The 26,302-nt window shown below is 37.3% G+C and overlaps 13 protein-coding genes across 13 annotated transcripts; 8 read left to right on the forward strand and 5 right to left on the reverse strand.

Annotated features, from left to right (window-relative positions):
- Positions 1-422: 422 nt before the first annotated feature.
- Positions 423-2,642, forward strand: C9374_013697 (uncharacterized protein; the record flags this gene model as incomplete). The annotated part of the gene is made up of 1 exon (XM_044689601.1): positions 423-2,642. The coding sequence occupies one exon, from the start codon at positions 423-425 to the stop codon at positions 2,640-2,642; it is 2,220 nt and encodes a 739-aa protein (XP_044541808.1).
- Positions 2,643-2,744: 102 nt separating this feature from the next.
- Positions 2,745-3,530, reverse strand: C9374_013698 (uncharacterized protein; the record flags this gene model as incomplete). The annotated part of the gene is made up of 1 exon (XM_044689604.1): positions 2,745-3,530. One exon carries the CDS (start codon positions 3,528-3,530, stop codon positions 2,745-2,747), a length of 786 nt encoding a protein of 261 aa, XP_044541809.1.
- Positions 3,531-3,876: 346 nt separating this feature from the next.
- On the forward strand, positions 3,877-5,277 carry C9374_013699 (uncharacterized protein; the record flags this gene model as incomplete). Its single annotated transcript, XM_044689605.1, has 3 exons — positions 3,877-4,143; positions 4,260-4,389; positions 4,466-5,277. 3 exons carry the CDS (start codon positions 3,877-3,879, stop codon positions 5,275-5,277), a joined length of 1,209 nt encoding a protein of 402 aa, XP_044541810.1.
- A 269-nt stretch (positions 5,278-5,546) lies between these two features.
- On the reverse strand, positions 5,547-10,195 carry C9374_013700 (uncharacterized protein; the record flags this gene model as incomplete). The annotated part of the gene is made up of 2 exons (XM_044689606.1): positions 5,547-8,962; positions 9,031-10,195. The coding sequence occupies 2 exons, from the start codon at positions 10,193-10,195 to the stop codon at positions 5,547-5,549; spliced, it is 4,581 nt and encodes a 1,526-aa protein (XP_044541811.1).
- Positions 10,196-10,273: 78 nt separating this feature from the next.
- Positions 10,274-12,403, forward strand: C9374_013701 (uncharacterized protein; the record flags this gene model as incomplete). The annotated part of the gene is made up of 2 exons (XM_044689607.1): positions 10,274-11,901; positions 11,998-12,403. 2 exons carry the CDS (start codon positions 10,274-10,276, stop codon positions 12,401-12,403), a joined length of 2,034 nt encoding a protein of 677 aa, XP_044541812.1.
- Positions 12,404-12,619: 216 nt separating this feature from the next.
- C9374_013702 (uncharacterized protein) lies at positions 12,620-13,728 on the forward strand (the record flags this gene model as incomplete). Its single annotated transcript, XM_044689608.1, has 2 exons — positions 12,620-13,223; positions 13,265-13,728. 2 exons carry the CDS (start codon positions 12,620-12,622, stop codon positions 13,726-13,728), a joined length of 1,068 nt encoding a protein of 355 aa, XP_044541813.1.
- A 152-nt stretch (positions 13,729-13,880) lies between these two features.
- On the forward strand, positions 13,881-15,422 carry C9374_013703 (uncharacterized protein; the record flags this gene model as incomplete). Its single annotated transcript, XM_044689609.1, has 1 exon — positions 13,881-15,422. One exon carries the CDS (start codon positions 13,881-13,883, stop codon positions 15,420-15,422), a length of 1,542 nt encoding a protein of 513 aa, XP_044541814.1.
- Positions 15,423-15,520: 98 nt separating this feature from the next.
- On the reverse strand, positions 15,521-16,309 carry C9374_013704 (uncharacterized protein; the record flags this gene model as incomplete). The annotated part of the gene is made up of 1 exon (XM_044689610.1): positions 15,521-16,309. One exon carries the CDS (start codon positions 16,307-16,309, stop codon positions 15,521-15,523), a length of 789 nt encoding a protein of 262 aa, XP_044541815.1.
- Positions 16,310-16,489: 180 nt separating this feature from the next.
- Positions 16,490-17,170, forward strand: C9374_013705 (uncharacterized protein; the record flags this gene model as incomplete). The annotated part of the gene is made up of 1 exon (XM_044689611.1): positions 16,490-17,170. The coding sequence occupies one exon, from the start codon at positions 16,490-16,492 to the stop codon at positions 17,168-17,170; it is 681 nt and encodes a 226-aa protein (XP_044541816.1).
- A 22-nt stretch (positions 17,171-17,192) lies between these two features.
- On the reverse strand, positions 17,193-18,379 carry C9374_013706 (uncharacterized protein; the record flags this gene model as incomplete). Its single annotated transcript, XM_044689612.1, has 2 exons — positions 17,193-17,883; positions 17,940-18,379. The coding sequence occupies 2 exons, from the start codon at positions 18,377-18,379 to the stop codon at positions 17,193-17,195; spliced, it is 1,131 nt and encodes a 376-aa protein (XP_044541817.1).
- A 267-nt stretch (positions 18,380-18,646) lies between these two features.
- On the forward strand, positions 18,647-21,292 carry C9374_013707 (uncharacterized protein; the record flags this gene model as incomplete). The annotated part of the gene is made up of 1 exon (XM_044689613.1): positions 18,647-21,292. The coding sequence occupies one exon, from the start codon at positions 18,647-18,649 to the stop codon at positions 21,290-21,292; it is 2,646 nt and encodes an 881-aa protein (XP_044541818.1).
- Positions 21,293-22,135: 843 nt separating this feature from the next.
- C9374_013708 (uncharacterized protein) lies at positions 22,136-23,872 on the reverse strand (the record flags this gene model as incomplete). The annotated part of the gene is made up of 1 exon (XM_044689615.1): positions 22,136-23,872. The coding sequence occupies one exon, from the start codon at positions 23,870-23,872 to the stop codon at positions 22,136-22,138; it is 1,737 nt and encodes a 578-aa protein (XP_044541819.1).
- Positions 23,873-24,346: 474 nt separating this feature from the next.
- C9374_013709 (uncharacterized protein) lies at positions 24,347-26,287 on the forward strand (the record flags this gene model as incomplete). The annotated part of the gene is made up of 1 exon (XM_044689616.1): positions 24,347-26,287. The coding sequence occupies one exon, from the start codon at positions 24,347-24,349 to the stop codon at positions 26,285-26,287; it is 1,941 nt and encodes a 646-aa protein (XP_044541820.1).
- Between the last annotated feature and the right edge of the window lie 15 nt (positions 26,288-26,302).

The raw sequence follows: 26,302 nt of genomic DNA on the forward strand, positions 1-26,302 counted from the left end.
TTCTTGTAATGTTTGGATTTGTTTTCAAATTAAAAATTCAAAAAAATATTTCAAAACCAATTTGCTTCGTTCATTTCACTCCAACATGCTCCGAGCAAAAAGCAAAACAAGATTAGTGATTAGGTTGGAACTTCTCAAACGGTCAAATGGTATCATCACGATACGGTCCATTTGTTCTAATGGAGGAGGATAGGAAGGCACAGTTTGATGAATTAATACGTAATGTTGGTCAATGAGGGCATTCCGATACAAAGAAGCCTGCATGGAGAACGTGTTCGAATTGGTGCCTACATTCTTGCTCATTTTTGGATTTTTTCGATATGTTAGGTTGGATTTCGTTCATGGTGGATTATTTCAGATACGATAACGTAATCGTCATTTTCAAATCTTGTCAATCACGTGGAACATCCACACCCAACAAAATGGCCACACATGCCACCCACACTCCTCTCATCTTGCTGTTGCTTGTGTCTTTGCTTTTGACACATGTATGGGCTATATCTCAACAAACTCCCTACGCAGCAGTTCTCTCATCTTCAAGTCTCAGAAAGCTCTCGAATGGAGACACATTGGTTGGAGTACACACCTTTTTGACCCTCTTCGTGTGGAAGGACAGGGTATTTAACAATGTGTCCACATCTAATTCGTTCTTTTCTGATTGGCTCGACAAACTCAATTCTTCATCAAGTGCTATTGTTTTGACACGAGACGATTTTATTCAACTGATGATGAAGAAAAAAGGGGAGATAACACAAGTAGGCACCTCCATCAAAATTGGAATCGAAAACCACAACTTTGCCTCTTTTAATGAGATGCTGAAATTTCATAACTTGACATCTGACACGTTACCCATAACTGTTCGCAAAATGAGGGTGTGGTCAGAGCCATGTAGAATAGGTAACGTATTTGAACAACACGATGCTGTTGTTATGGATCCTTATGATTTTGCTTTTTACTTGAGAACATACAGAGATCGAACACAACAGTCTACAACAGCATCTCAAAATTACCTCAATACTAATGATTTCATTCCAATTCCTTTGATTCCAAACACACTGATAGTGAAGAGTGCTAAAAATACATGGTCCGACAATACCAATCTCCTCCAAAATCAAACCATGGGTTTAATGTTTGATTACGCGGATATGACATGTCTAAATGCTGACGTAGCAGATGCACAAACCTATCGATTCTTGACAGGGTACTCTAATTTCACTCAACAAGATGCAGAGTTAGTTCGATATATCTCTCGAAAAGCTATTTCCTACGACTGGAGAGTGTATAACCATTACATGCCTTTATTTCTAGCCTCACATAACTTGACTTCACCTAATTGGAACTTGAATGCTGTCGTAAGCTCTCTATTTCCTTCCACATGTCATCCATGTGGTACTGATACTCTTTGTCTCTCCAAGATCTTCCGGCCTGAAACAGATTCTGGTATATTTCCCCAATTCATAATTTTCATACTCTATTTCGTGCTATTATTTGCAACAGGAAGCTACAAAATTCCAGCATTTAAGAGAAGACTTCTTGTTCCTTACACACCATTACTTCTATTTATTGTATTTTTAATGTTTTGCAATTTTTTAGTGAGACTTTGCTCTCCAATATTCCATTTTGTTTCAATGATCATTTATACATGGTTTTTCCTAATCTATTTCTTTTCAGTAGTGCGATTTTATTATTTGAGAAATTTATATACATTTATTTCAAAGTCAAGGCATAAAAAATTGCTCAAAATATTGGCCACCAATCGAGTTGGGTTGTTCATCACAGGTTTTCTCTCATTTATGATGAGTGTAGTATTTTCTTCGATTGGAATTTATATTTTCTTTGGAAATTCTATTGAGGAGACTAATACTTTCCGAGTAATATTTTTATTCGTAATTATTATTTTGGGCAGCATACTTGCCTTAATTGCAATATCATTTGACATTTTTGTAAATAGAAAGAAGATTAGACAAAAAGGGCTTTTTACTTTTCTATTATTTGACGACCCTTTTTATGTGCGTATTGATTTAATTTCCATTAGCTTGGTCATCATTGTGGCCATTCTTGTAATATTGGGCAACACTATACCCGGATTAGCAGAAGCAGCTACTTCAGGAGGTGCCAGCGCCATACTCAACACAGTTCTTTGTATTTGCTGTGTCATGTTTTGTGGAGGAACAACACTCACCATTGAAATTGTCAAAAAGCTTAGAAATCGAAATGCAAAGAAAACCTCGACCGAACTTCAAGATTTGCTCGCAGAAAATATTGACCTCTTGGAATTACTCAAAGAATATGCCTCTAAAGAATTTAGTATTGAAAATATTGAACTCTTTTCATTGTTGAAATCCATCAAAAGTGAAACGGTCTCACTTTCACAATTAGAAGACATTGAGAAGGATTTTATTGCTAATTTTTCGAAATATGAAATTAATTTACCATCCAGCACAAAACATCACTTTTACAAGCTTCTTGAAGAGTGCAGAAATGCAAATCTCCAACAAGTATCGACACAGAAATTGTTCGACGTGATTTGGAACGAATTAATCATCAACATTTTGGACACCTTTGGGCGCTTGGAACAAACAGCTCAATATAAGGAATGGCTATCGATCAAGACAATGCAAGAGAATAGAGGCCTGAAATAACCACCGAAAGATGTCACAGAGTGAGCCATTTTGATGAATTTGTATTATATATGTAATTTCATGTATGAATTTTATTTACAATGAAAGGAAAACGTTAAGAGATTAATCGAATTTGTGAAATTTTTCTCGCATAGCATCAACTGGATACAAGTAACCTCCAATTCCTAACAATCCAAAATAAGCAGCGGCCAACATGGCCACAATTCCTCCCAAAAGGAAGGGTCTTTTTACCTTATATCCCAGAGCAGTATTCAATCCAAACAGCATGTGATAGACACCAGTAGTCATTAGAATTCCAAAGTAAGACATTCCAATGAAATGACCCACTCCCTTCTCTAAGAAGTGTCTCAACGCAGCAAATTCTTGTTGATACGAATTTGCAAATCTCACACCATAAATATGACCAGGAATGAGTACGGAGAGAACGTATCCCGAATATTGATGAAGTCTTTTCCAAATCGAAATGGAGGGTTTTTTCACTACTAATGTTTCCATATTGGAATTTCTTTGAATATTTCTCTTCTCCAATTCTTGAGTTTCAACATTTTTCATCAATGACTTGGGAGGAAAATAGTTCAAATAGAAAAAGTAAGAATTTGCCAACAAGTGAACAATGAGAGGACTCATCATGACTAAACCTTCTACTGTCTTGGAAGGACGATACCATGCTCGAGTCGATTCCAATACTTGATCATAGGTTTGAGGAGAAAGAGCTGCTGAAACTGTTGTGGCCACATGCATGGATGTGAATACGGAGAAGGCAATTCCGCTCCAGTGTTGAATTTTTCGAAACAAGGGAGTCCAGAATTTTGTAATGGACGCGTCTTTGTGTTTCATGAAGGATGTTCCATCGTTGGATTGATTTGAAGTATGCATTGACGAGGCCATTTTGTGAGATGATAAGGTTCGAGTGATGGTTATTTCTTTTTGTTTGGCTGTTGAAACAGATGAAATTTTCATTATTCATTGTCGAGCGGCCTAAATGTCGCTGGTTTGTGAAAAAGTCCTCTTTGCATGGAATATTGTCCTCAATGGAGAAAACTAATCAAAAACCAGACAAGCTCATTTTCAAACAACTCTGTCATTTACAACGATTCATCTATTTTCATCCCAACGAGACTACCAGCACTGTATTCCCATTATCCATGAAACGAAACTGTCTAAAAAACTCCCTTTCGATTGAAGATGAAAATCTTTCCGCCAAAAAGTAATTGAGATGACAACAACAAAAAAAATGCGACCATACAAACACGTGCATTTGTTTCGATCGGCAGCAGCAAACAACTCTTCGTCCGATGGACTCTCACCAAAAGAGTCCAATTGGTTTAGACCAGTAGCCATTTTACCACTCGAAGAGGATCTAGCTCGGCAGGATGATGATACTGAACAACAACAACAACCAATGTATGAATATTCGATTGGTGTGAGTGATAGTCATGTTTGCATCACAGAAGGAGACTTGGTCTATTTTTGGGGAGGAAGAAATTCAACAAAGGGAATGGTAAGTGTCTTTGAGTCATCATTGCCTGATGATATAAAAATTATGATGATGTGATGCTATTGATCTTGCTGTTGACACTTTCTAAATTTGGACTTTGGATATCTTTTGAAATCTAGATTCATATCTATGATATGTCATTAAATCGATGGCTACCTCCAATTGAAGCTGTCTCAATTCTTGTTCCACAAACGAGGTATTACCATGGCTTTGTGAAACAAGGAAAAGATCCAATTTTCTGGCTGTATGGTAAGTGTGAAATTTTGTTGTTTCACTACAAATTGTCACAATCTAATTCATTGTGAAATCAATTGAATATCTTTAGGAGGTGTCAATGAGGAAGCTCCCAATCAAGCACAGTGGACCGATGAACTCTATAGCTTCAATTTAACCACTCGAATGTGGTACAAACATTCAAATGGTCCTTCTAAACTCCGAGGACATATTTTCCTTTATCGAAAATCCAATCATTCCTTACTGCTCTATTCTGGAAATGATTCCTACTCTACCAATGAAATGTATGAATATAATATTTCTAAATGCACTTGGAAAAAAATTTTCCAGAAAAACTACATTTCTGCTCGTGCCTATGCAAGTGGAAATATTGTATATAATCAAGGAAAAGAGTTGCTAATTGTTTATGGAGGAGATGTCGGAGTTGGAGCACAAGAATTGAGCGATGAATTATGTATCTATGATTTTGCTGATCAAAAATGGAGAATAGTTGACCTCATGGGAACCTCAATACCACCTCCATTGTTTGGTCATGCCAATTCGACATGCCAAATTTCTCCAACGGAATTGTTGATCTATGGTGGATGTGACGATCAATATATTCCCTATTCTCATTGCTTTATTTTTAATTTTGTGACAGAACAGTGGAAGGCAATTAACGTGACTAATATCAAAGCATTGAATTGTTCTTCCATGTTTATTGATAAGAAACGAGGAAAAATTCATCTCTATGGAGGTTATGACTCTGGATCACGAAGTAATACTTTCATGACCATTGAAATGAATACCATTCTCAATTATAGATGTTTGAGAGCATTTCCAAATCTATTTTCAGCTTTAATTAGGGATAATTTAACAGACATCTCAATTGTAGCACATGATATTTATTACATGCATGATTAGAGTATTGATTCCATCTCTTTCACTATTTATTAGCTCCGTATTTCCAAGTTTTTGAATTTTTAATTTCACAAAACTTGGAGTCTCACTCAGATCTTTCATAATTGTATACAATGATGAGACACATTTTTCAATCCATCACACCACAACCCCGGCGTATGACCCATTCGTTCGATCAAAAAATACAGGGATGGGTTTATTGAAGAATAAACAAATTATAGGTACTCAATTGTCCGACGAGAGTGTGTCTAATGGGTGTGTATGTGTGGGGTTTAAATGTTGTCGGAGTTGAGTTCGCCAAGCTGATTGCTACATGTTTCCCAAGCAGTTGCAAATTTTGCAGTTTTGGGTTTAATTATATATCCTCTAGCCTTCTTGAGTACAGTAGAACTGTTCCAAGTGGCGTTTTTGTAACAACTGCCAACATAAGCAGCGAATGAGAGATATATTTCATTTAGCCAATCAGTCAAGGCTGGGGGAGATAGGTCTAGTTGTTGGAGAGATTCGTCTTTGATACTACCATTCCACTCCATTGGAATACAAGAGAGAGAATGGTTAGAGGGAAGTCTGACAAGCGGGGCGTTGAATTTGAGGGAACTATTGTCCCATTTTGTGTATAATGATTTGATTTCTGGGCTACACATGGCGCATGAGGTGAATACATGTTCCCAGTTGGCTTTGGTGTTGCAAATGTGGCAATTAGGGTAATCTTTTCCGAAATTTCTAAGGATTTCTGCTTTGTGCAGGTGAGCAAATAACAGTCGTTGCTGGAATGGTTTGAGTGAATAATTGTTCCAAAAGGAGATGGTACATGGATGCCAGATTCTATTATGGTCTAAGGTTCCAAGGCCAGAAATGCTCATGGTTGATCTATCACTGTTTAGCAATTCAGTTCTAGGGTCGACAGGGGTTTCGTATTCATTGACAAATGAATATCGTTCATCAATGTATTGGAGAGACCAATTATTTTGAGCAGCAATATTTTTCACGTGGTTCCAAAATGGTTCGTTAAAAGTAGTATCTTTCCAAGCAGCCAAAGCTATATTTTTGGTGATGGAGGATGAGGAATTGAATAATCTAACTGCTGTGCAAATAGGTTCAATAGAGAATAAAATAGAGGGGCGAGTAATACCAAGACCCCCAATTTGTTTGCAATTAAAAACGACTGATTTTGATAATGTGTAATCTAATCCAATAGCCTTTCTGATAAAATTAGCAACCATAATATCTGCTTTGTCTAGAGAATTCTTACTGATTCCATTGAAGCTACAGGCATATCTAGGCAATGATATAATTTTAGACATAATTGTAGTGGTGATACTGTTGAGATATAGATTAGAAGTTTTAGCTGATGCAAGTCGATTCGAGATTTTGTTGACTGGGTTATCAGAGGACCAAGAAAGATTATCCTTAAAGGTACATATACCCCCAAGGTATTCAATAGAAGTAGACGAGGCAATTGTATCCTGTCCAATAGTGACTAGGGCTTTAGATAGTTTAGATTTAGCTGTAATAGCTAAGAGCTTGCATTTCTTGGGAGCTAAAGCGAGTCCTATTTTCTTTAACTCTCGGCCGAGGCTTTTAAGAGAGGAATTCATTTCAATCTTAGTATTAGCTATCAATAAAATATCATCGGCATATAATAATAAAAGGATAGTAATATCAAATATTTGGACTCCTTTTAGTTTTTCTTGTATATTAGTTGAGGAGTTAATATAGAGATTAAACCATGCTGGACTTGAAGGGTCGCCTTGTGGGACTCCAACATTCGCATCGAAAGGGGAGGATAGGAATCCGTTAACTAGTACTTTCATAACGCTATTGGAAATCATGGATGTCAAGAGATTAATGACAGAGCTACGGAAACCATGTTTTTTGAGAATGCTGATAAATCTTTTATGGATTACTGATCCATAAGCATTTTTGATATCTAAAGCCATAGCGAATACTTCTTGTTTGTGCTGACATTTGTATGCTAGGGCAGTCCGAAGATTGATAAGGTGCTCTAATGTTGAGCCTTTTTTCATGAATCCTCGCTGAGCAGTATGGATTAAATTAGCCTCTTCAAGGATATTCATGAATTGTTTGTTGATAATAGAAGAAAATAGGCGATAGATCACAGATAATACTACTATAGGTCTAAAGTCTGATAATTTTGTAGGCATATTGACTTTGGGTAATGGGAGTAGAATACCAATACCCAATTCTTTAGGAACCATTTCACTGTCAATTGTGTGATTGATACATTTTGCAAGTACTTGGAGCGAATTGTTGTCTAGAATTTTCAACAACGGCACCGAGATATTATCATAGCCAGCCATGGAATTTTTTGTTTTAGAAATAACTTTACCCAACTCTTTGGCAGTGATATGTTGGAATTTCCATTGGGCTACAGTATTATTTTTCTTGATTTCCGGAAGGGTTTTAGTCACTTCTTGTTCTGTGTTAAACATGGCTGAAAAATGATCTACAATTATCGAGTTATGGTTACTTTGGACTACATTGAGTATAGAAGAACTGACTAATTCTTTTCTGAAGGCATAGGAGTACGGTTGTTTAGAGCTAAGATTGTTAATTCTATTCACGAAGACCCGTTTACGGTCAGCCAATAGAGATCCAATAAGCTTGTTAAGCGAGGCTTTAGCTTCCTCTAATTTAGCCTTAATATTGTTGAGGCTAAAATTATTATTCAAGAACTGGCTGGTGACAGTAGAGACATATTTACGCTTATAAAGATACTGTTTCAAATCAAAAATGATCGTCTGAAATTGTCTAACATTACGATTATCAGTAATCAATGAAGGCTTGTCGGTGCTAGGAGAGCCATATTTCTTCACAATTTTAGCAAGGGTATTTTGGGCTTCTAAGAGAGTGCTAGGGTTGTCCATAGCAAAATCGTTATTAATTTCCTTCATCTTGGATTGCAGAGTTTTAGGATGAATAATATATTTGTTGAACTTTTCTGGGAAGTCTAAAATAGGGTTACTGGGAAAGGAGATAGTTAAAAGTTTGTGAGAATAAGCAGTAGAAACATCATCTACATTAGAATAATCATTGTGGGAAGTAATAATATGGTCCGGGCGAGAAAAACCATGAGAGTATTTGTTGCGTTGAGAGAACGAAGGTGTGTTTGGAATGGGAACAACATCAAAGAGCTTCAATTTGTCACATTGGTCAATTAATAGTCGCTCATGGGCAGCATAGGATACCTTATTGAATGTTTTAGTATTGGCATTCAAGTCTCCCAATATGACAATACGTTCACCATGCAAGACCGCTGTTTGAGCAGCAATGTTGATAATATTGAGAGCCTTATTCATGAATTCTAATTTGTTTTTGTTAGCCGGGCCATACCAATTGAAAATACGGACCACACCTAGGCATTTATGTTCCAAAATGACTTCTGATAGTCTGCCTTGAATATGCTCGATGAATTGGAGTACCTTAATAAAAGGTGACGGTTTGACAATAGTAGCAATTCCTGCTCCATTATCTCCCTCGGTGGCGTTGGAAGTATAGACTAAGTAGCCACGAAAGAAGGACCTGAAATACCATACATTCCAATAGTCTTCCGTACTGGATTTTAAATGAGTTTCCTGGATATTAAGGATATCCAGTTCATATTTTCGGGCTAGGGTAAGTAATTGAGATTGTTTTACCCAGCCAACTCCTCCGAAATTAGCAGTACCTAAATTGAAGGAGTTTCTTATAGAATGAGAGGCCATTAAAGGGAATGTCGGCCCTTCTTATGCCCACTTTTACTCTTGCGAGTAGTAGTGCCTAAGAGAGCGTTGACTTTTTGGTTAATTTCTTCAATAGCTTTGTTGATCTTATTAAAGCCTTCAGTGACCTTTTTTCCAGACCAGACAGCCATTTCCTTTGTCAATTTTTGGAGAGCTGATGACATTTCAGACATTTGTTTTTCAACAGCTTCCATTCTGTGACTGATGGAGTTGGCAACTCTAGTAGAGAATGAGAGGTTTCTGAAACTATGATTTCCAACTTGGACGAACTTGGTAATGTTATTGGTGATTTGATCCTTTTTGACACCAACAACAGCCACCTTATTAGCCAACTCGATACTCTCAATCTTGACTTTCCATTGGGAACTAATGGCACCCTTGAGTTTAGGAAGATCTTTTTCTTTACCGTTAAAGGCGATACGGAAACGAGAGATATCTGTTCTCATTTTGGAAAGCTTAAATTTCTTCAAATGATTGGCTGGTAATTCAATATTAGTACCAATAGCCCAAAACTCTTGATCATCTATCTTGCTAAAATTGATGTTGTTGATAGAAGTACCAAGAGTTGAGATAATAGAGTGCATATTAGTCTTATCTAAGTCTTTGTCGACCTTATAACGGAATGACGTTTTGACGGTTTGAGGAATCATGGTTAGCTTGGACTTAGCACCAGAAGATATTGCTTGGTTTGCCAATTTGCGCGACTTGAAGAAGAGAATAATGCACTCCAATTCACTGACAACTCTACTACCGTACAACGCATCGGCATTCATTGCGACGGTTGCAAGGACTTCTTCGACAGAGTTGGTAGTAAAGGCCACCACTCTGAAGAGTTTATGATGTCGCTTCAGTTTGGTAGAATGGTCGTCGGTCATGGCCGAGGTACTAAAAACTGAGACGCCAGAGGTTGTAGTAATATTAGAGACCTCCGGTTGCGACAACATAGGAGAGTTGCATACAGTGCTGGGTTGTATTACCGACAAATTGGCTATATTGACGGAGGACGGAGTTTCTAAAATTTCGTTTTCCATCTCCTCTCTCAATTTATCATGTGCCGATTTTTGAGCAGAGAGAGATTTGTTTGCAGTATGCGGGCGATCAGCGACCTCTTTGATAGAGGCGTGATGGCGAAGGTGATAAGTGTCTTCATCGCCGAGGGCGGTTTGGTTTTCAGACATTTTTTCGAAGACCATTCGTTCGATCAAAAAAGATCCAATTACTCTCTGGGTCCAATATCAATAAAAATCAAACAAAAAATGTCCTGCAGTAATAATAACGCTGTTCCAAAACCATCTTGCAGCCATGATGAAGAGGACATTGAATCACGAACGAACACAACCGCTCAATCATCGTCTGGGTCCATTATAATCAACCATGATGCACGTTCATCCTATGGTGAAGAAGCAGAAATTACTGGATCCTATCATCAACAAGACCCATCCATGATTGCAATTCCACAAGAACAAGAGCAACAACATCGGGATGAACCAATCATGCATCCACAAGAACACAATAATTTATTAATCTCATCATCATCACAACAAGTCAATGATCCATTTTCAACCACCACTTCCAAAAAGCCTTATGGAGTGGTTTCATTTGCTGATGAGCCTTTGATGAGCCAACATCATGATCCTGTAACGGAAAAACAACCTGCAACACCAAGTAACAATGACATCACCACCACTACCACGACGACGACAGGAGAAAATCTAGACTCATCACCAACGATCAAACCACAAGAGCGGAAACGAAGAATTTCATCACGATTACCTCTCACTTCCATGACTAGTTCTTCCACTACTTCTATGAATGAAGCGTCTACGAATGGATTTGATGAAGAGGATGAGAGTGATGACTCTTCTTCATGCTGCTCCGAAGATGAGTCGCAACAAGATGAGCTTTCCAATCAAATTCAAGACAATTACTTTAATGCACGATCGAGACGGGTTTCCTTGTGTGCTGCTGATATTTTGAGTGTGAAAAAATCAGAAGAGCAAGATGGGAAAACGACACCTCCAACATCTTCTACGTCAACAGCAAGAAATAATTCGATTCTGATCGTTAACGAAGCGATCAATTCATATCCCTCTGTGAATGAGATTCGATCGCCAAGAGAACATTCTCTTGATGAAAATTCACAGACAAATACTCCCAAAGTATATAGCTCAATAATTTTTGAAGCGAAACACGACTCGAAACGAATTCAACAATTTGAAGAAATTACCTCTAATTATCATGAATATGTGACAAAAAATCCGAAACAATTCCGAAAGCTCATTCGAGAAGGAATTCCAACAAAAGAGTTAATGAAAACCATTTGGAAGCGTATGGTTGGATCCGAAGAATTATCCAACAAATATCCGGGTCTGTACAAAAAGCTGACACAACTTGATGAAACAATTCTAGAAGACGACGTTCATAGAATTATGAAAGATGTGTATAGAACGTATCCACAATATGAATTTTTTAGCGAAAAAGACGGGCCAGGTCAAAAAGCATTGTGTCGTATTCTAAAAGCGTATTGCTATTTTGACAAGCAAACAGGATACTGTCAAGGAATGGCTTTTATATGTGGCTTTGCTTTAATGAACCTTGAAGACGAAGAGGACACATTTTGGTTCTTTGTTCAAATCATGAATAATGCGAAACACGGCCTGAAAGATATATTTTGTGATGGCTTACCTCGATTAAGAATGGTCATGTTTATGGTTTCTGAATTGGTCAAGCTACGGTTGCCAGATATTCACAAGCATCTCGAAGAAAATTACATTTTACCAGAAATGTATGCCAGTTCAATATTAATGACACTATGTACGAATAGATTTACATTTACGGCCTCACAAAGAATTTGGTCTATATTTTTGAATGAAGGATGGAAAATGTAGGTACTTGTTGTGAGCTCTATCATGATTTTAAGACATGTTTTTGTACATTGAATGAATCACTAACTTGTCGGCGACGGTATCAACACATGCAGTATGGTACGATTAATTGTTGCACTACTGAAATTATCACGTAAGGAAATAATGGGATGCAATGCTACCGAAGTGACATCAAAAATTTATGAAAATGCAGAACAAACTGATGTTGAAACACTTCTCAAATATGCCTTCAGTGTACGACTCACCTCACGTCTCATGACCAACCTCAAGGCAAAATACGAACTCGTATCATTAACTGAACAAGAAAAGCAAGCATTACGAACTCAACGAGAAAATTTGAGAAAGATTCGAAGTAGTAGTCATATTGCTGGTGACTCTCGAACACGATCGTCCTCTCTTCAATTACCATCCATGTCCTCGATATTTGCAAAAATTTCGAACATGTTTGGACTTCTCGATAGCAGAGAAGACGACGCCAGTCTTTTCAAAAACAACCTTTAATCCACCAAATATAATTGTGAACTTTAATTTATTAAACACTTATGAACACAAGTAAGGACATTTCTGTATGTAACACAAAAAGCAGGATTTCCTTTGAACAGAGAACTAGGAATTCTCGGTGGGGACGTTTCTGTGGAGCATAAAAAGCTACTTTGGTACGCGTTCAAAAAAACAACAAAAAAACAACAGATCAACACAATTTCAACAACAATAGCCATGTCGAGAGTACCATCCACAACTAGCTCTTCCTTTACATTTTCATTTCCATCCCTTCCTCAAATGACTCCTACAATCACACGAGGAGCCATCTTGAAAGCACAACATCCCGCATTGACTCCTCAAGAACAAGAATTGGTCGATTTCAGTGAAAAGATTGTCGATCTCGTTTTTGTGTGTGACAATACTGGATCCATGTCTGGTGAAATCAATGTCGCCAAAGACACCATTCAAACCATCATTTCATCACTCCACGATCATTTCAAATCCGATTTGAGATTTTCAGCAGTGAGTTATCGAGATCATTCGGATGACCATGCTGTCAAGGAATATCCATTCACTCGTGACGTTTCAGTTGCCAAATCATACATTCAGGAAATGAGTGCCATAGGAGGTGGTGACTATCCTGAAGCATTGGCCAGTGCTTTGAAAGTTGTTTCAGAAATGCCATTCAACAAAAACGGAAAGAAAATTGTCATTTGGATTGCAGATGCTCCACCTCATGGAATGGGAGCGAGCGGTGACAGTTATCCAGAAGGATGTAAAGATGAAAACAATCAAGTCATTGATTGGATCAAACTCGCCGATTACGTCATGGAAAAGGGTTGTGTTTTTTACACACTCGTATGTGAACGATCACAAAAGGATCAACAATTGATCTTATTTATGGACTATTTGGCTACGAAAACCAATGGAAAATTCTCTTATTGACCAACGCCAACAAAATTCCAAATTTGATTATTAATGGATGTATTGAAGATGATGAAATGGATCAACTCATTGCCGAGAAGATTAAAGAATTAGGTGTTGAACGAGTGAAAACCATGAAACAAGACGAATTGTTGGAACAAATGAACAAATTGACAGAAAATGCAAAGGTTCAACAAGTGCAAACTTTTGGATTCACGTCGAATCGAACCAGCGACCTTATGAAATGTAATTCCATGTCTACCGTGCCTACCCATTTGTTTACCACTGCTACCTCAAGCTGTGCTCGTGTCGGTAACACAGATGCCACAACATTTAGTTATGGATCGACCATTGCTGCCAAACCTTCGACAGAACAAGTGTTTAAAGCTTGTCAAAGAAATGCAGCAACCAAGAGATAAATCATTGTTGCTGTTGTAATAAAATGTGAACTTTAAATACAACATTTAAGTCATCTTTTTATTGCTTATAATGCAAGACCTTTGATGAACCTTCAGAATTCTGGACAATTGCACATTTAAACATTGTTTTTGAGGCAAGTTCCTCAAAAAAAATGTCCTTTACATCATCACTATTCGGAAAAGTATTTAAAACGAAGATTTTTTCATCCTCTTCATTTCTCAACACGAGTCAGAAAATCCATCATGGAAAACGAGTATTCATGATTGGGAGTACTCTCGCTTTAGCAACAGGCTTGTATGGAATTTTTCATCATGATGAAGATCAATCAACGAAGCTTGATGGGTCTTCAAACCAAGATGATCATTTCAAGAATTGGATTGGAAGCAGTCCATTGCAAGCCGAAGATTTGTATCAATTCTATTTTGGAGATATTCAATCGGAGGATGAATTGGAATTGATTAAAGTTCAAATTATTAATCGCCACGGAGCAAGAACACCTATCAATGCTATTCCGAGTTTTATTGACAGTAAGCCATGGGAATGTTTACCGTATGACTCCAAAGTGGTTTTGATTGGCGATAATCATGCACATTTCAAGGCTGTTATGGAAACAGACGATGGGTTAGAATTGTATGGAAATTGCATGAAAGGTCAGCTCACAGCAAAAGGTTCTTTGCAAATGGTTGAAGTTGGAAAATCTTTGAGAGATCAGTATTTGGAAAAATTGTTTGGAAATTTATCAGTTGATGAAATTGTTAAATTAATGTATGTTAGATCGAGTGATATTAGAAGTAGAAGAACAGAATACTCTGCCATGTATTTATTATTGGGCCTGTTAGGAGAGAATGTGAAAGAATACCCAACCATACACATGTTTGAAGAATCTAGAGAGACATTGTATGGCCACTTTAAAGTTTGTGCCAAGTTAGGGTCCATTATTTCGAAACGACTTAAAACGTTGGGAGAGGAGACTGAAAAGGATCCAAGACTCCTTGAAATTAAGGATAAATTACTTGATTTGTTGGAAGCTAATTCTGCTCAGCCACAACCTGCCCAATCACAAACATCAGAAATTCATGACAAGGGTTTACTTGAAGCAAAACGTGTGAATAATGCAAAAGATTTGCAACAATGGGAATCCATCAACAATGCCTTCCTTGGTATGCTTTTTCATGGTCACGAGTTACCAAAAGGCATTACTCTTCAAGATGTGGAGTATGTTTCACAACATGTTGGAAAAAGCGGATCTTTTTTATTTTCGGCACAAGATGACGTTCTTAAAATGAATGTCGGCATGCTTTTGAGGCATTTGGTGACAAGTATGAAAAAGAGTGGCAACAAGCATTTACAAAAAGAGTTGGATCAAAGAAAAATGGAAGTTTACCTTGCGCATGATACCACCATTATGCCACTATTACTTGCCTTGAATATGTACAATGATGAGTGGCCAGCTTTTGCAGCCACATTAGCTTTTGAACTCTATGCTACCAAGAAAAATCCTTCAAAACAGTTTGTGAAAATTGTGTACAACAACCAGACACTGTTTTTGAAACCAGAGCAACAGGAACAATTTGTTCAAGATTCAAAGACTGGTTTAATTCCACTCGAAAAGTTTATGGAAATGACCAAACCTTATGAAATTTCTCGTCACGAATGGACTGAAATCTGCAAATTAAATCGACCAAGAAATTAAAGGATATTCAGAAGTGACTTTCAAAAGATATGAACACTAGTCGACAAAGAATGGAAAGCAAATGTGTGGATTTATTGCACGACCAAAACATCACATCTTTAATTTCTCTTCCTGCTTCTTTCTCTATATGCATGACCATGCTCCAATTTCTTCAATTCCAACAACACTGCAGAATTTTCCTGAATTAAGTCACATTTTTCTGGTGGAGGACATTTCACATCCACTCCAAATGCATTAGGATCCACCTTTGTAGATTGATCATAATAACTCTGGATGGCACTGAACCGAGTTGTATCATCTGAACTGGTTGATGTTATGAAAAACGTTTCCAAAAAGAACCAACATGTACGATCACCGAGTCCAGTGTCAGCTGCATAGACATGATATTCTGCCAAAAGATTCTCATCCAAATACTTGTTACTATTCATAACACGAGTCATTGGAATTCCACCCATTTGAGTCTTATTGACCACAGAGTCATCATACACCTCTACACAACTCTCTGGAACAATAGGTCCCGTAGGATTGAATTTGTAGCAAGTGCAACTGCTTGAAGTATTGGTAAAGACGTAGGCCAGTTTATCGACTGGACTTCGGAACAATACAGTTGTGTAAGAATCTTTTTGTTGACCATTTTTGAAATAATCATAGACATCATACCGAGCTCGTTGATGAGTCACATCTTTCTGAGCGTGCATGGTATAAACTTCAGACTCATTGCTTTTATAGTATATTTGAGAATCTACTTGAGGACAGTATCGTTTGTGGGAATATACAAACGGAAAACAACAAAGAGTGTAATCCTGCACTGAGAATTGCACAAAGAAGAAAATCAAGAGAGAGGATGTGAAAAGAAGGAACGAAATGATGGAAGGAAGGTGTCTCATGGTTTTAGTGTTTTAGAGAGTATTTTTTTTGATCCAATTGCAAGTTTCGTGTAGGCTAACAGACTTTCTTTAAATGCTTGAAAAGGAAGTTGTGTTGAGGAGTTGGGTGACCGTGATAAACGAAGAGCTTGTGCGTCGTGATAGTGAGACATAGTTGAGGATAGAACTGGAACGAAAAAAATGATTTCAACAACTTGGACCTGCTGCCTCCTTCTCGTCTTGAGTTTGCTCTCGTTGCAAGTACTTACTGTCACTGGTCAACATCAATGTTGTCTTCCTCCTCAATATTCTCATCACGTTCGAACACAAACTGCCACATCTTCCAATGCTCTAAAAGCCAATTTCACAACATTGACTGTGCATCACACTTACGTGGACTCTCTTCAACATAGAATTCGAGAGGATTATCTTCAAGTTTATTTCAATGAATATCCACAACCATCGTATTCGATATTGAGTTTCTTGTCCTCGGATTTATCCATGAAATACATCTATAGATGGAATTCTACTTTGTGTTCATGCAGAAAAGAACGAAATACTGGAGGCACTCCTTTCAAGAAAACCTGTGCTCAAGGAAGCACTGTGAAAACCTCCAACATTGGTCTATATCCCATTATGCTCTTTACGGATCAAGTCTATAATTCTCAACAATTTGTCAATACAAGATTTGTCACTTCTAGAGTGAATGGTCATCCAGGAAATTGTTGGATCGTTGAAGCCGATGAGATTTCTGATAATGCCAATCGAAAAGAATACATGAATGCAGTTTTTTCAGAACAACGTGCAGTGGTTTCTGAGAATGACTTTGTATTGGATTCAAAATGTCCTTCCATCGACAAGTGTTCATGGGAACAAGCATGAATAAATTGAATAATATCGATTCTTAAACTTGTAATTCGTTCAAAATAGGAGTTGGAGAGGATACCGAAGGTGAGATGGACAAGCACGTTGAATTCGTTCCTTCCTTTTTTTCCATGGAATCCTGAATTGAGGATATTGAGGGTGGATCGTTATAATGTTGAACTTGAGAAAGAGCCCTCTCTGTCTGAACAAACATGGGATGGAACAACAACAAGCTCAACGTTGCAAAGATTAACACGGCAGCACTACTGAGAAAATGCCACAAAATTTTAAGGCCACTTCCTCGACTCGAACCTGCGACCGATACTAAGGCAGTTGCCAATAATTGACCACACACGCACAAAATTAATCCAATCATTAAGCCGAAAGTGACGAGGAAGGGATTACTTTGTTTACAGGAGCAAAGGAGTTTGAAAGATTTGAAGTAGGATGAATTTTTGAGAATTCCTTTCAGAATGAAAAATCCACTCATTAAGGTAAGAATGATGTCAAAGAGAAAGGCACTGCATAATACTGCAAAACATGAATAGAGTATGATGGCCATGGTTGATGAAGAAATTACGGTTGTGTCATTCAATAGTTGAGCGATTGTCGCTGTCAAAACTGCCATCAAAGAGAAGAAGGCAAAAACGCCAAACAGTGCGCTCGTAACCTTCTTAATGCGTTCATAGAGAGTGGTTGACAGAGCTCCTAATTGTTGAGCTGATGTCCAACTATTTCCAAGTTTTTACAAAATTTTACAACATTCAGAATTCCAGCTAAAACTTACAACACCATTTGAACATGAAACAAAATGACAAACACAAAAACATAGTTAATGGTCGACAATAACGTAGTCAAAGCTCCAACTGCTTTCAACGAAAAGAAATATCCTTTTGAGAACAATTGTTGAGAATCTTTTTCTTTGAGAGCTCTCGCGTCCATACTCCACGAATCAAAAACAATTCTAACAAATAAAGTGGCACATTGAATCGAAACAAAGATGGCCACAAGAATGAATAAAATTTTGGGATTTTTCTTGAGTGATATTTTTCGTTTTTTTGTAATGATGAATAGCATGATTCCAAAACAAGAAAAAAAGATGAAATAACAAGTTAAAAAGAAGAGACTGTTGGCTAGCGAGATGGCATTGAGATAAGACGGTAAAAAGTAATCGATCGAAGTAACATTGACCATTGGGTCAATCAAGGTGATGGGTCGTTCTGACATTTTTCTGTCAAAATCAAAGTCAAAGAACAACGGTTAAATGAGACACCGCTTCATTGAGACAAGAGATGTATCTCTCTCATTCATGAATTCAGGGTGTTTCCTTTTCAAAGCTGAAAGAGATAATTTCGATGAGACAACTTCGCTGTCAAATGCCACAAATTCAAAGCAAGAAAAGTAATACCAAGTATCGATTTTCAAAGGTCCACACAAGAATTATCTTCCCGCCAAAAAAATCCGTTATAAATTTCAAATTTTTTAACATAAAAAATGTTGGCCACTCCGACCCCATCATCATCCACGACCACTACTGGCACCAACAATCATCACACCACTGGCACCAACAACAAGGAAAATCTCCTCCATCCTTCTTCTTCCTATTCATCCTCTTCTTCCAAAAAAAGCCAACCTCCTTCTTCTTCCTCAACATCATCATCATCATCATTAAAATCATCATCATCAAATAAGCCTACCCTCGGATCCTATCTCCGACAAAGTAAACCCTATATTTTCGTTCCAACTCTGGAAGAATTAAAACAAATCTCTCCTCTTCAAATTTATTCTCAACTGGTCGATGTTTATACAAAATTAGATGGTTCTCCTCATGCCATGTATTTGGATCAAAAAGTTCAATTCATTCGAGTGTGTATTCATGTCATTGAAGATGGAATGATCCATCACTTGTCGACGACAAGTATCATGTCGAATACTGAAAAGGATTTGTATTTCATGTGGATGCTTCTCGCAGTTTCTCTTTTAAATTGTAACATGCCTCATATTGAGAATGAAATGCAAGATCATCTCTCGAAACAATTTGAATACTTTTCATCGTGTAGTCATCCTATTAAGGAGGATGAAACGTATTACTTTTTATATGCTCAATATGAATGGTTTGTGAATGATGATCATCAGGATCGTATGTTTAAGAGTCTTTCGAAAATTCAACAAGGTTTGAAAAAGTTTGAAAAATCACTAGTCTTGTTGCAAGTGAAGAATTCGATTTTGGATTCGGGAAGTTTTCAATTTCATTTAAGTTTTAAACCAACTCCTCCTCCATCCTCAAATCATTTCAAATCGTTTTCACCTGAACTGCCAACTGTCACCAAATCCATTCCTTCAACAACCTCTTTGACCACTTTACAAAACAAATCTTCACCTCCACAACCAACAGAAGGTCTCTTTTCGAGAGCAACACGAAGACTTTCCCCTCAACCACATGTTCTTTCACAACAACCCTCACAACAAGGTTTAAACTCTCAAGAACGACCTTTGCAATTGATTAGTGCAGCAAGACCACCTTCTTCTAGGACCAATTTATTCACAAAACCATCATCACACAACAGCGTGGAAAGTTCTGTCAATAATGGAATGAATTCATCCAATTCGTCCAATTCATTGATGAACAACAATGCTTCATATGCAACACCCGTGTCGAACTCGAATGGAGCTTTACAATCGACGTATCAACAAACGCAGCAAACACCTTCATTCCTTAGTCCTCCTCCTCCATTAACGATTGGCAGCATGCAACAGAATGGAGTGTCTAATGTGTCAACCATGCCTTACAATACGAGTTCTCAGTCGACAACGACAACGAACTCGTCGATGGAAATGTCAGCACCACTCAAGAGATCACGTGAAGAAATTCTTGCTTCCAAAATGCCAACTTCTACCAATAATTTTGCAACTCCTTCATCCAAACAAGTATCCTCAACAACGACGACACCAACAAGTAGTTCCACTCCTTCCAGTGAAGGAAGTGATACTAAAAAACGAAAATTTACCATCGTTGTGAAAATCAACAATCGAGAATACGGAGTGATGCGTAAAATTGGAGTTGGAGGAAGCTGTTCTGTCTACAAGTGCATTGACTTGGAAAAGAATGAAGAAGTTGCCATTAAGCACATTAAAATTGACAAGACTGATGACGCCAGCATTGTCAAGGGCTTTCTCGATGAAGCCAAATTATTGGAATCTCTCAGAGACGACGACGTCAACAATAACATCATTCGATTAATTGACTATGAACACAGACCTCATCGAAGTCGAGATGAAATTCTTCTCGTGATGGAATTAGGCAGTCACGACTTTAACACAATTTTAAAAAAGCACAATAAGGACAATCCCTTCACTATTGACGAATTGAAACAATATTGGAGACAAATGCTTGAAGCTGTGGCTTTCATTCACTCCAAGAAGATTGTTCACACCGATATTAAGCCATCTAATTTTCTATTAGTGAATGGAAAGTTAAAACTTATTGATTTTGGAATTGCCAAAGTACCTGAACATGAAAATACTCAAAACATTTCACGAAATACCATTGTTGGAACACTCAATTTTCTTCCTCCAGAAAGTTTCAAAAATCATGTCGTGAATGACGGCTCAACAAAATACAAATTTGGACCACCTGGAGATATTTGGAGTTTAGGAATTATGCTCTATCAAACCATTTATCACAAAACACCCTATTCTGACGTTCAGGATCATATCAAAAAGATTTCTCTCATTACAGATGAAAATTCTGAAATTTCATTTCCTGCTGTTGCAGAGGAATATCAACAAGCCATTTCTCTTCTCAAAACCATTCTAGTGAAAGATCCCAACAAGAGGCCATCGATTGCAACCATTCTACAACATGCATTCTTTGTTCCAAAAAATTTAAGTGAACCACTTTTGATTTCATTTCGAGATGTGCATGAACAAACACATTTTGTGGACAATGTACGTCAAGTTTTCCAATATTTACTTTCCAATCATCAATCCCTTTCTTCACAGCAAGCATTGTATGCTTCGTATACAGCTCATGAGCTTTTAAGGCTTTGTTTGGAGCGTTCGAAGCAACAACAACAACAACCACATGGTGACAAATTGTCAGAGGATGAAATTTTGAACTGTGTGAAAAATAAGCCTTAATGAATTTTAATTTTTTATTTATTAATAAGAGATCGATCACCTTTTTACAATGATTCATTGAATTTGTTACATTGGAATCTCACCAAAATAAACGAGTCATGATGATTTGTTTCACAACCATGCCACAATTGAATTTTCCAAAACAAGTAATTTTCCAAATTTTCATTGAATACACAACTGTTTTGTGGTCGATACACCACAAACTTGAGATACACACATCCAAATCGATTTTCAGTGAAATTGTATTTTAACCATTTATGCCCATTTCCCAATTTTATATCCCTTCAACAGCACCTGCTCTACATGTCCTTTCCAGAAGCATCTCCATATTTCATCATTGAGAGAACCATGGAATGCACACACTCGATCCACAATTACCAAAAAAACCTTCCATCGAGCAATTATAGTTGCCTCTCTCGTCAATATCTTACAATGAAAACCAAATATTGCCTTCTTCTTGTGCTCTTAGCCCTTCTGGTGTTGCTCTGTTGTATCCATTTCCATTCTCCCAACAACCACATGGGAGTCATGGCTCAACGTCAGCAATATGGAATCTACAGTTGTACCATTCGATGTACTCAATATTGGGGATGTTACTATAGAAACAGACGTTTCTTTTACAGAAGATTCCGTGGATGTTCCTATCCATATGGATGTATGTGTCGAAGATGTAAACTTCCAAGAAGATGCTACATGTAAAATTCTAAAGTAGTATTTGTTGAGAAGATGTTTCACACACTGATGGTTCTCTTGTTCTCGAATTACTTGTTTTCTCTAGCAATGAGGTGTGTGAAATTTTCAATCACTTGTAATAAACTTATTGTGTGTGAAAAATTGTATTTTCTAATTATTGAGAATTGATGAATTTTCATGAAATGAAGAAATTGCAGTTGAAGTAGATGGAGGATTGGAATGTACAGCAGCAGCTACATCAGACGGATCATGTTCCAATGATTGATGTTCGTTCTTGTTTTGAATCATTTCTTGATTTACAGTCATTGATGATTGTGGATCGACAACGATTGAATCAGTTTGTGATGAGAAGTATTCATTTCCAGATGTGATGTAATCATTCATTGATGGAAATGGTTCTTGTTCTGATGGTTTCATTTGTATGGATGGATGAAACAAGAGTGGATTCTGTGTGACATTTGACAGTTCTTGCAATTCCACCTCTTGTAACACTGGTTGATCCAAATGAGGAATCATGGAATCGGTCAAAATATGTCCCACTTGAGGTATCATCATTTGAGGTGTCAATGGGGTTTGTTTTCTCACATCCACTCCATATTGTAATGCTTCTTGAATTGGAATTCCATTTTGTAAATTATTAGAAACATTTCTTGCATTGGAATTCACATTAGCATCCATGATATAATGAGTACTTGAATCCAATGAATAGCCATGTAATTTATCTAATCGAACGAAAGGATCATTGGATTTGTGTGGTTGTCGGCTTTCATCATAGGTATTAACTCCACCGCTCGATCGATGCGCCAAATGAGCGAAGGAAGACATGTCTCTGAAATTGCCATTTCGATCTTCATGGAGATCGAAACGTTTGCTCATTCGATATCTGTAAAAAAAGTAAATGGAGGAAATAATGAGCGCGAGGAAGATTACAGAGCTAAGGACGACGGCTGTGACCACGATGGCAGCATCAATACCTGATACGAAAGCACGTCGATTGTTAGGTTTGACTGAGAAGGAAAATGGGCATGTGTTTTGCGGTAAATAATTGCCATTGATGTCTGTACAATTGACAGCTGTCACTTGAATGTATAAATCTGAAATGGCATTCAAGGTAGAAGTCACATAATAGGTCACTTTTGAATTCGTTATAGAAACGCTCATTGATGTTTTCCACACGTTCACTGAATTGGAATTCATGGCATTGGATAATGTGAAAATTGCATTAATGGTGACATTATTCGAAAGTGGAATGGTTGTCAAATAATATGATGCCTTTGATCCCAAATCATTAATATCTAAATATGTTGCAACACATGCATCACAATAAAACGTTTCTGTCATTCCAACTGGAATGTTCACAAATTGAGCACCTGACAGAAATCTGTCATAAATTCTAGTCGCAGTACTTAATTTAAATTCCGTAACTGTTAAATCATAGGCAACATCCAAAGGTGTTCTTTTTCTCAATACATATCGATATTGCTGCAATAATGTATTTTCTGGAAATCTCAATTCAAGAATTGAAAGTCTCGATCCAGCAAGATATGAATTTCCAACAAAGGAAACTTGATCAAAGTGAAATAAATCAAAATCGCCATCAAAATCTGAATCTTTGAAAATTCCAGAATTCAAATTCATGACTTGATTAAATTTTTCAACAGTTAGATAGGAAAGTGAAAAGGAAACATTGTTTAGAAAGGGAATGGTTTCATATCGAATATTCACTCGAAACGTTCCGAATTGTGGAGCGAAGGAAAAATTGGGATAAAAGGATTGGTTCGTGGAGAGTGTGAATTTAGGTTCTTCGACGAGAGATGTTCGTTTGAAATTTGATGATGTGAGTGATCGAGACAGTCCGCGATGGGTCAAGGACATGCCAAATGTCATTGGGGTCGTCATCATCATGGCAATGAATATTGTCACAGACAACCACCCCATCTTCTCGGAGCCTGTGAGAGGACAAATTCTATCCAGTGGTTGTGTTCTTATTCGTTGCATCGCAGAGACATTCAAATTATTATTATTTTTAAAACTCGTGTGAGAAGCAAAGAGATGAATGTTGTTATTTTTTTGTAACATTTTCAACAACAACCGTTTTTGGTCGCATTAAATGCTATCGCAATAATGGAGATTAAAAAAAGGCCGTTGCAAATGCGATGCCATCGTAGTGTCGTTGCAATTTAGGACATTGAGATCCATTATTATATAATATTATTTTTCTAAATATTTAAATAATATATTATTACTAACATTTATTAAAACATGTCAGATCGATCCCTCATTCCGATGTCATCTTTCAACAAGATCAATGATTCGAAACACTCGTCTGCTGCGACCACAAATTCCGAAAATCAAAAAAAAATGTTTCATTCTCATCCTCTCAAATTATTCCTTCTGCTCGGATTGATTCTGATTTCAGCTGTTTTTCAGATTCAAGCCTCTTCTTCCTCCGAATCATCATTAAGGAGAGCATGGATCTTTACTCAACCTCTCTTTTATGATCAAATGAAGCCTTTGATTGAAGAACTCATTGGGTTTTCATCATCCGCCCATGGAAATTCATCCAAACAGATGGATGTTACATTATTTAGTCCCTATGATGATGTCGTGGATTCCTTTCAACAATATTTACCTAGAAAAGGATCTGCTGTTTCCTCTTCTCAAACATTCCGAGTGAGAAAATGTGGAGCAGCATCAGGAGGAGTATCAGGTTCTTCTGGAAGCATCAAGAAGGATAATTATTATACGAGTATTGTGGAACATGGATTGAAGAAACAAACTTTCTTTGAATATGCGGAATATATGAAGAGGGAATGGATGGATCCATATTTGACCAATTCAATGTTTACATGTGGACAAGAAGAGTTGGAGAAGGAGGAGATTGTTTCGCCTGATGTGGTTGTGACAGATTGTCATTCCATTGGTGCTATGGATTTTGCATTTGGATTTGAAAAGCCGTTAGTTATTGTGTGTCCAACACTGGCTTCATTGTCACTCATTCAACCAACGTATTATCAGAGTGGAAAGTTTTTACAAACTCGATTTAATCCTTTCAACCAAATTTTGTTTTTGAAATTGTTGGGCGAGTTAACAAAGAGAAATACTCCAACAACTGCTCAATGGGAAAAAATTATGGCCAATTCAGTGAAATATCTGATTGGAAGTGCAGATTTTTCCAATTCCACAAATTATTACTTGTACATGAACAAGCAAAGTTGGGTTGGAAAATCATTGAATTTTATTTCCAACTATTTTTCACAAGCGCAATTTGAAGCATTTTGGCTGAGGGATAACCTGATGAATAATGCAAGAAATCAGTACTTACCAGGACGCGTGCACGACACTGTTAAGCCTCTCGATGTAGTGAAGCGTGGCCATGTTTTTTACACATCCATTCCTGGTGTCACTGAAGACGAAAGTATCATGCTTCCTTCCAATGCCAAAATCGTTCCACCAATCTTGTACACAAAACAAGTCAAGTGGATTGCTCTTCCAGAAAAACGCTTGTCAGAAGTTAAGAAGTTGGAGAAACTCATCGAGTACAAGAATGTACTTCTAGTGAATTTGAGAGATAGTTTTAAATTAATTCTCACATTCTTCAATGTGTTGGAAAAGCTGGCAAAGAAGTATGACTATATCGTAGTGGTGAACAGAAACGAAGTAACAAAGAACTTGGAATCTAAATATCCATCATTCACCTTCTCAGATCTCAAGGTTGAGGAGAGAAGCAGAATTTTGAAGAATCCAGCTATCAAATTTGTAATCACCAGTGGAGATTTACAATCCTCGATTGAAGCATTATCCCATGAAAAATTATTGAGCTTAATCCCATCGACCATCGAAGGATACACAGTTTCACATTACTTGACTGAGAGTTTGAATGTTGGAAATATTTTAATACCTACATTAGCCACTGAAGAAATTATTCAGAACTATCTTGCCAATTTCTTCATTCCTGGAAAATTAGTTTCTCAAACTGTGACGACTCGAATAATTTCCAATAGATTTGTTCCTGATTCCAATCTAGCTGTCAAGACCATTGCAGAATATGTGAATGCTTTGGCCAATTCTCCACCGCTTCCAACAGCATCAGAAAACTCCAACGAGACACTCATTGTGAGCTTGGCATCATTGGCAGCATGTTTATTAGTGACTGTCTTGATTGTCAATTACTTTATTTTCAAGTGGGTGATTATTCCCTATGTCACTTTGTGTCTCTATTGTTGTGGTTTTCGAAAACATTCTCGAGAAAGCCAAGTGTCTGCAGAGATCACTGGAGAAGCAAAACAAAAGAAGGACTAATTATTGTCATCCGAC

The sequence above is a fragment of the Naegleria lovaniensis genome (assembly GCF_003324165.1).
Source record: "Naegleria lovaniensis strain ATCC 30569 chromosome Unknown tig071, whole genome shotgun sequence".
In the NCBI taxonomy this organism is placed as follows: Eukaryota; Heterolobosea; class Eutetramitea; order Acrasida; family Naegleriidae; genus Naegleria; species Naegleria lovaniensis.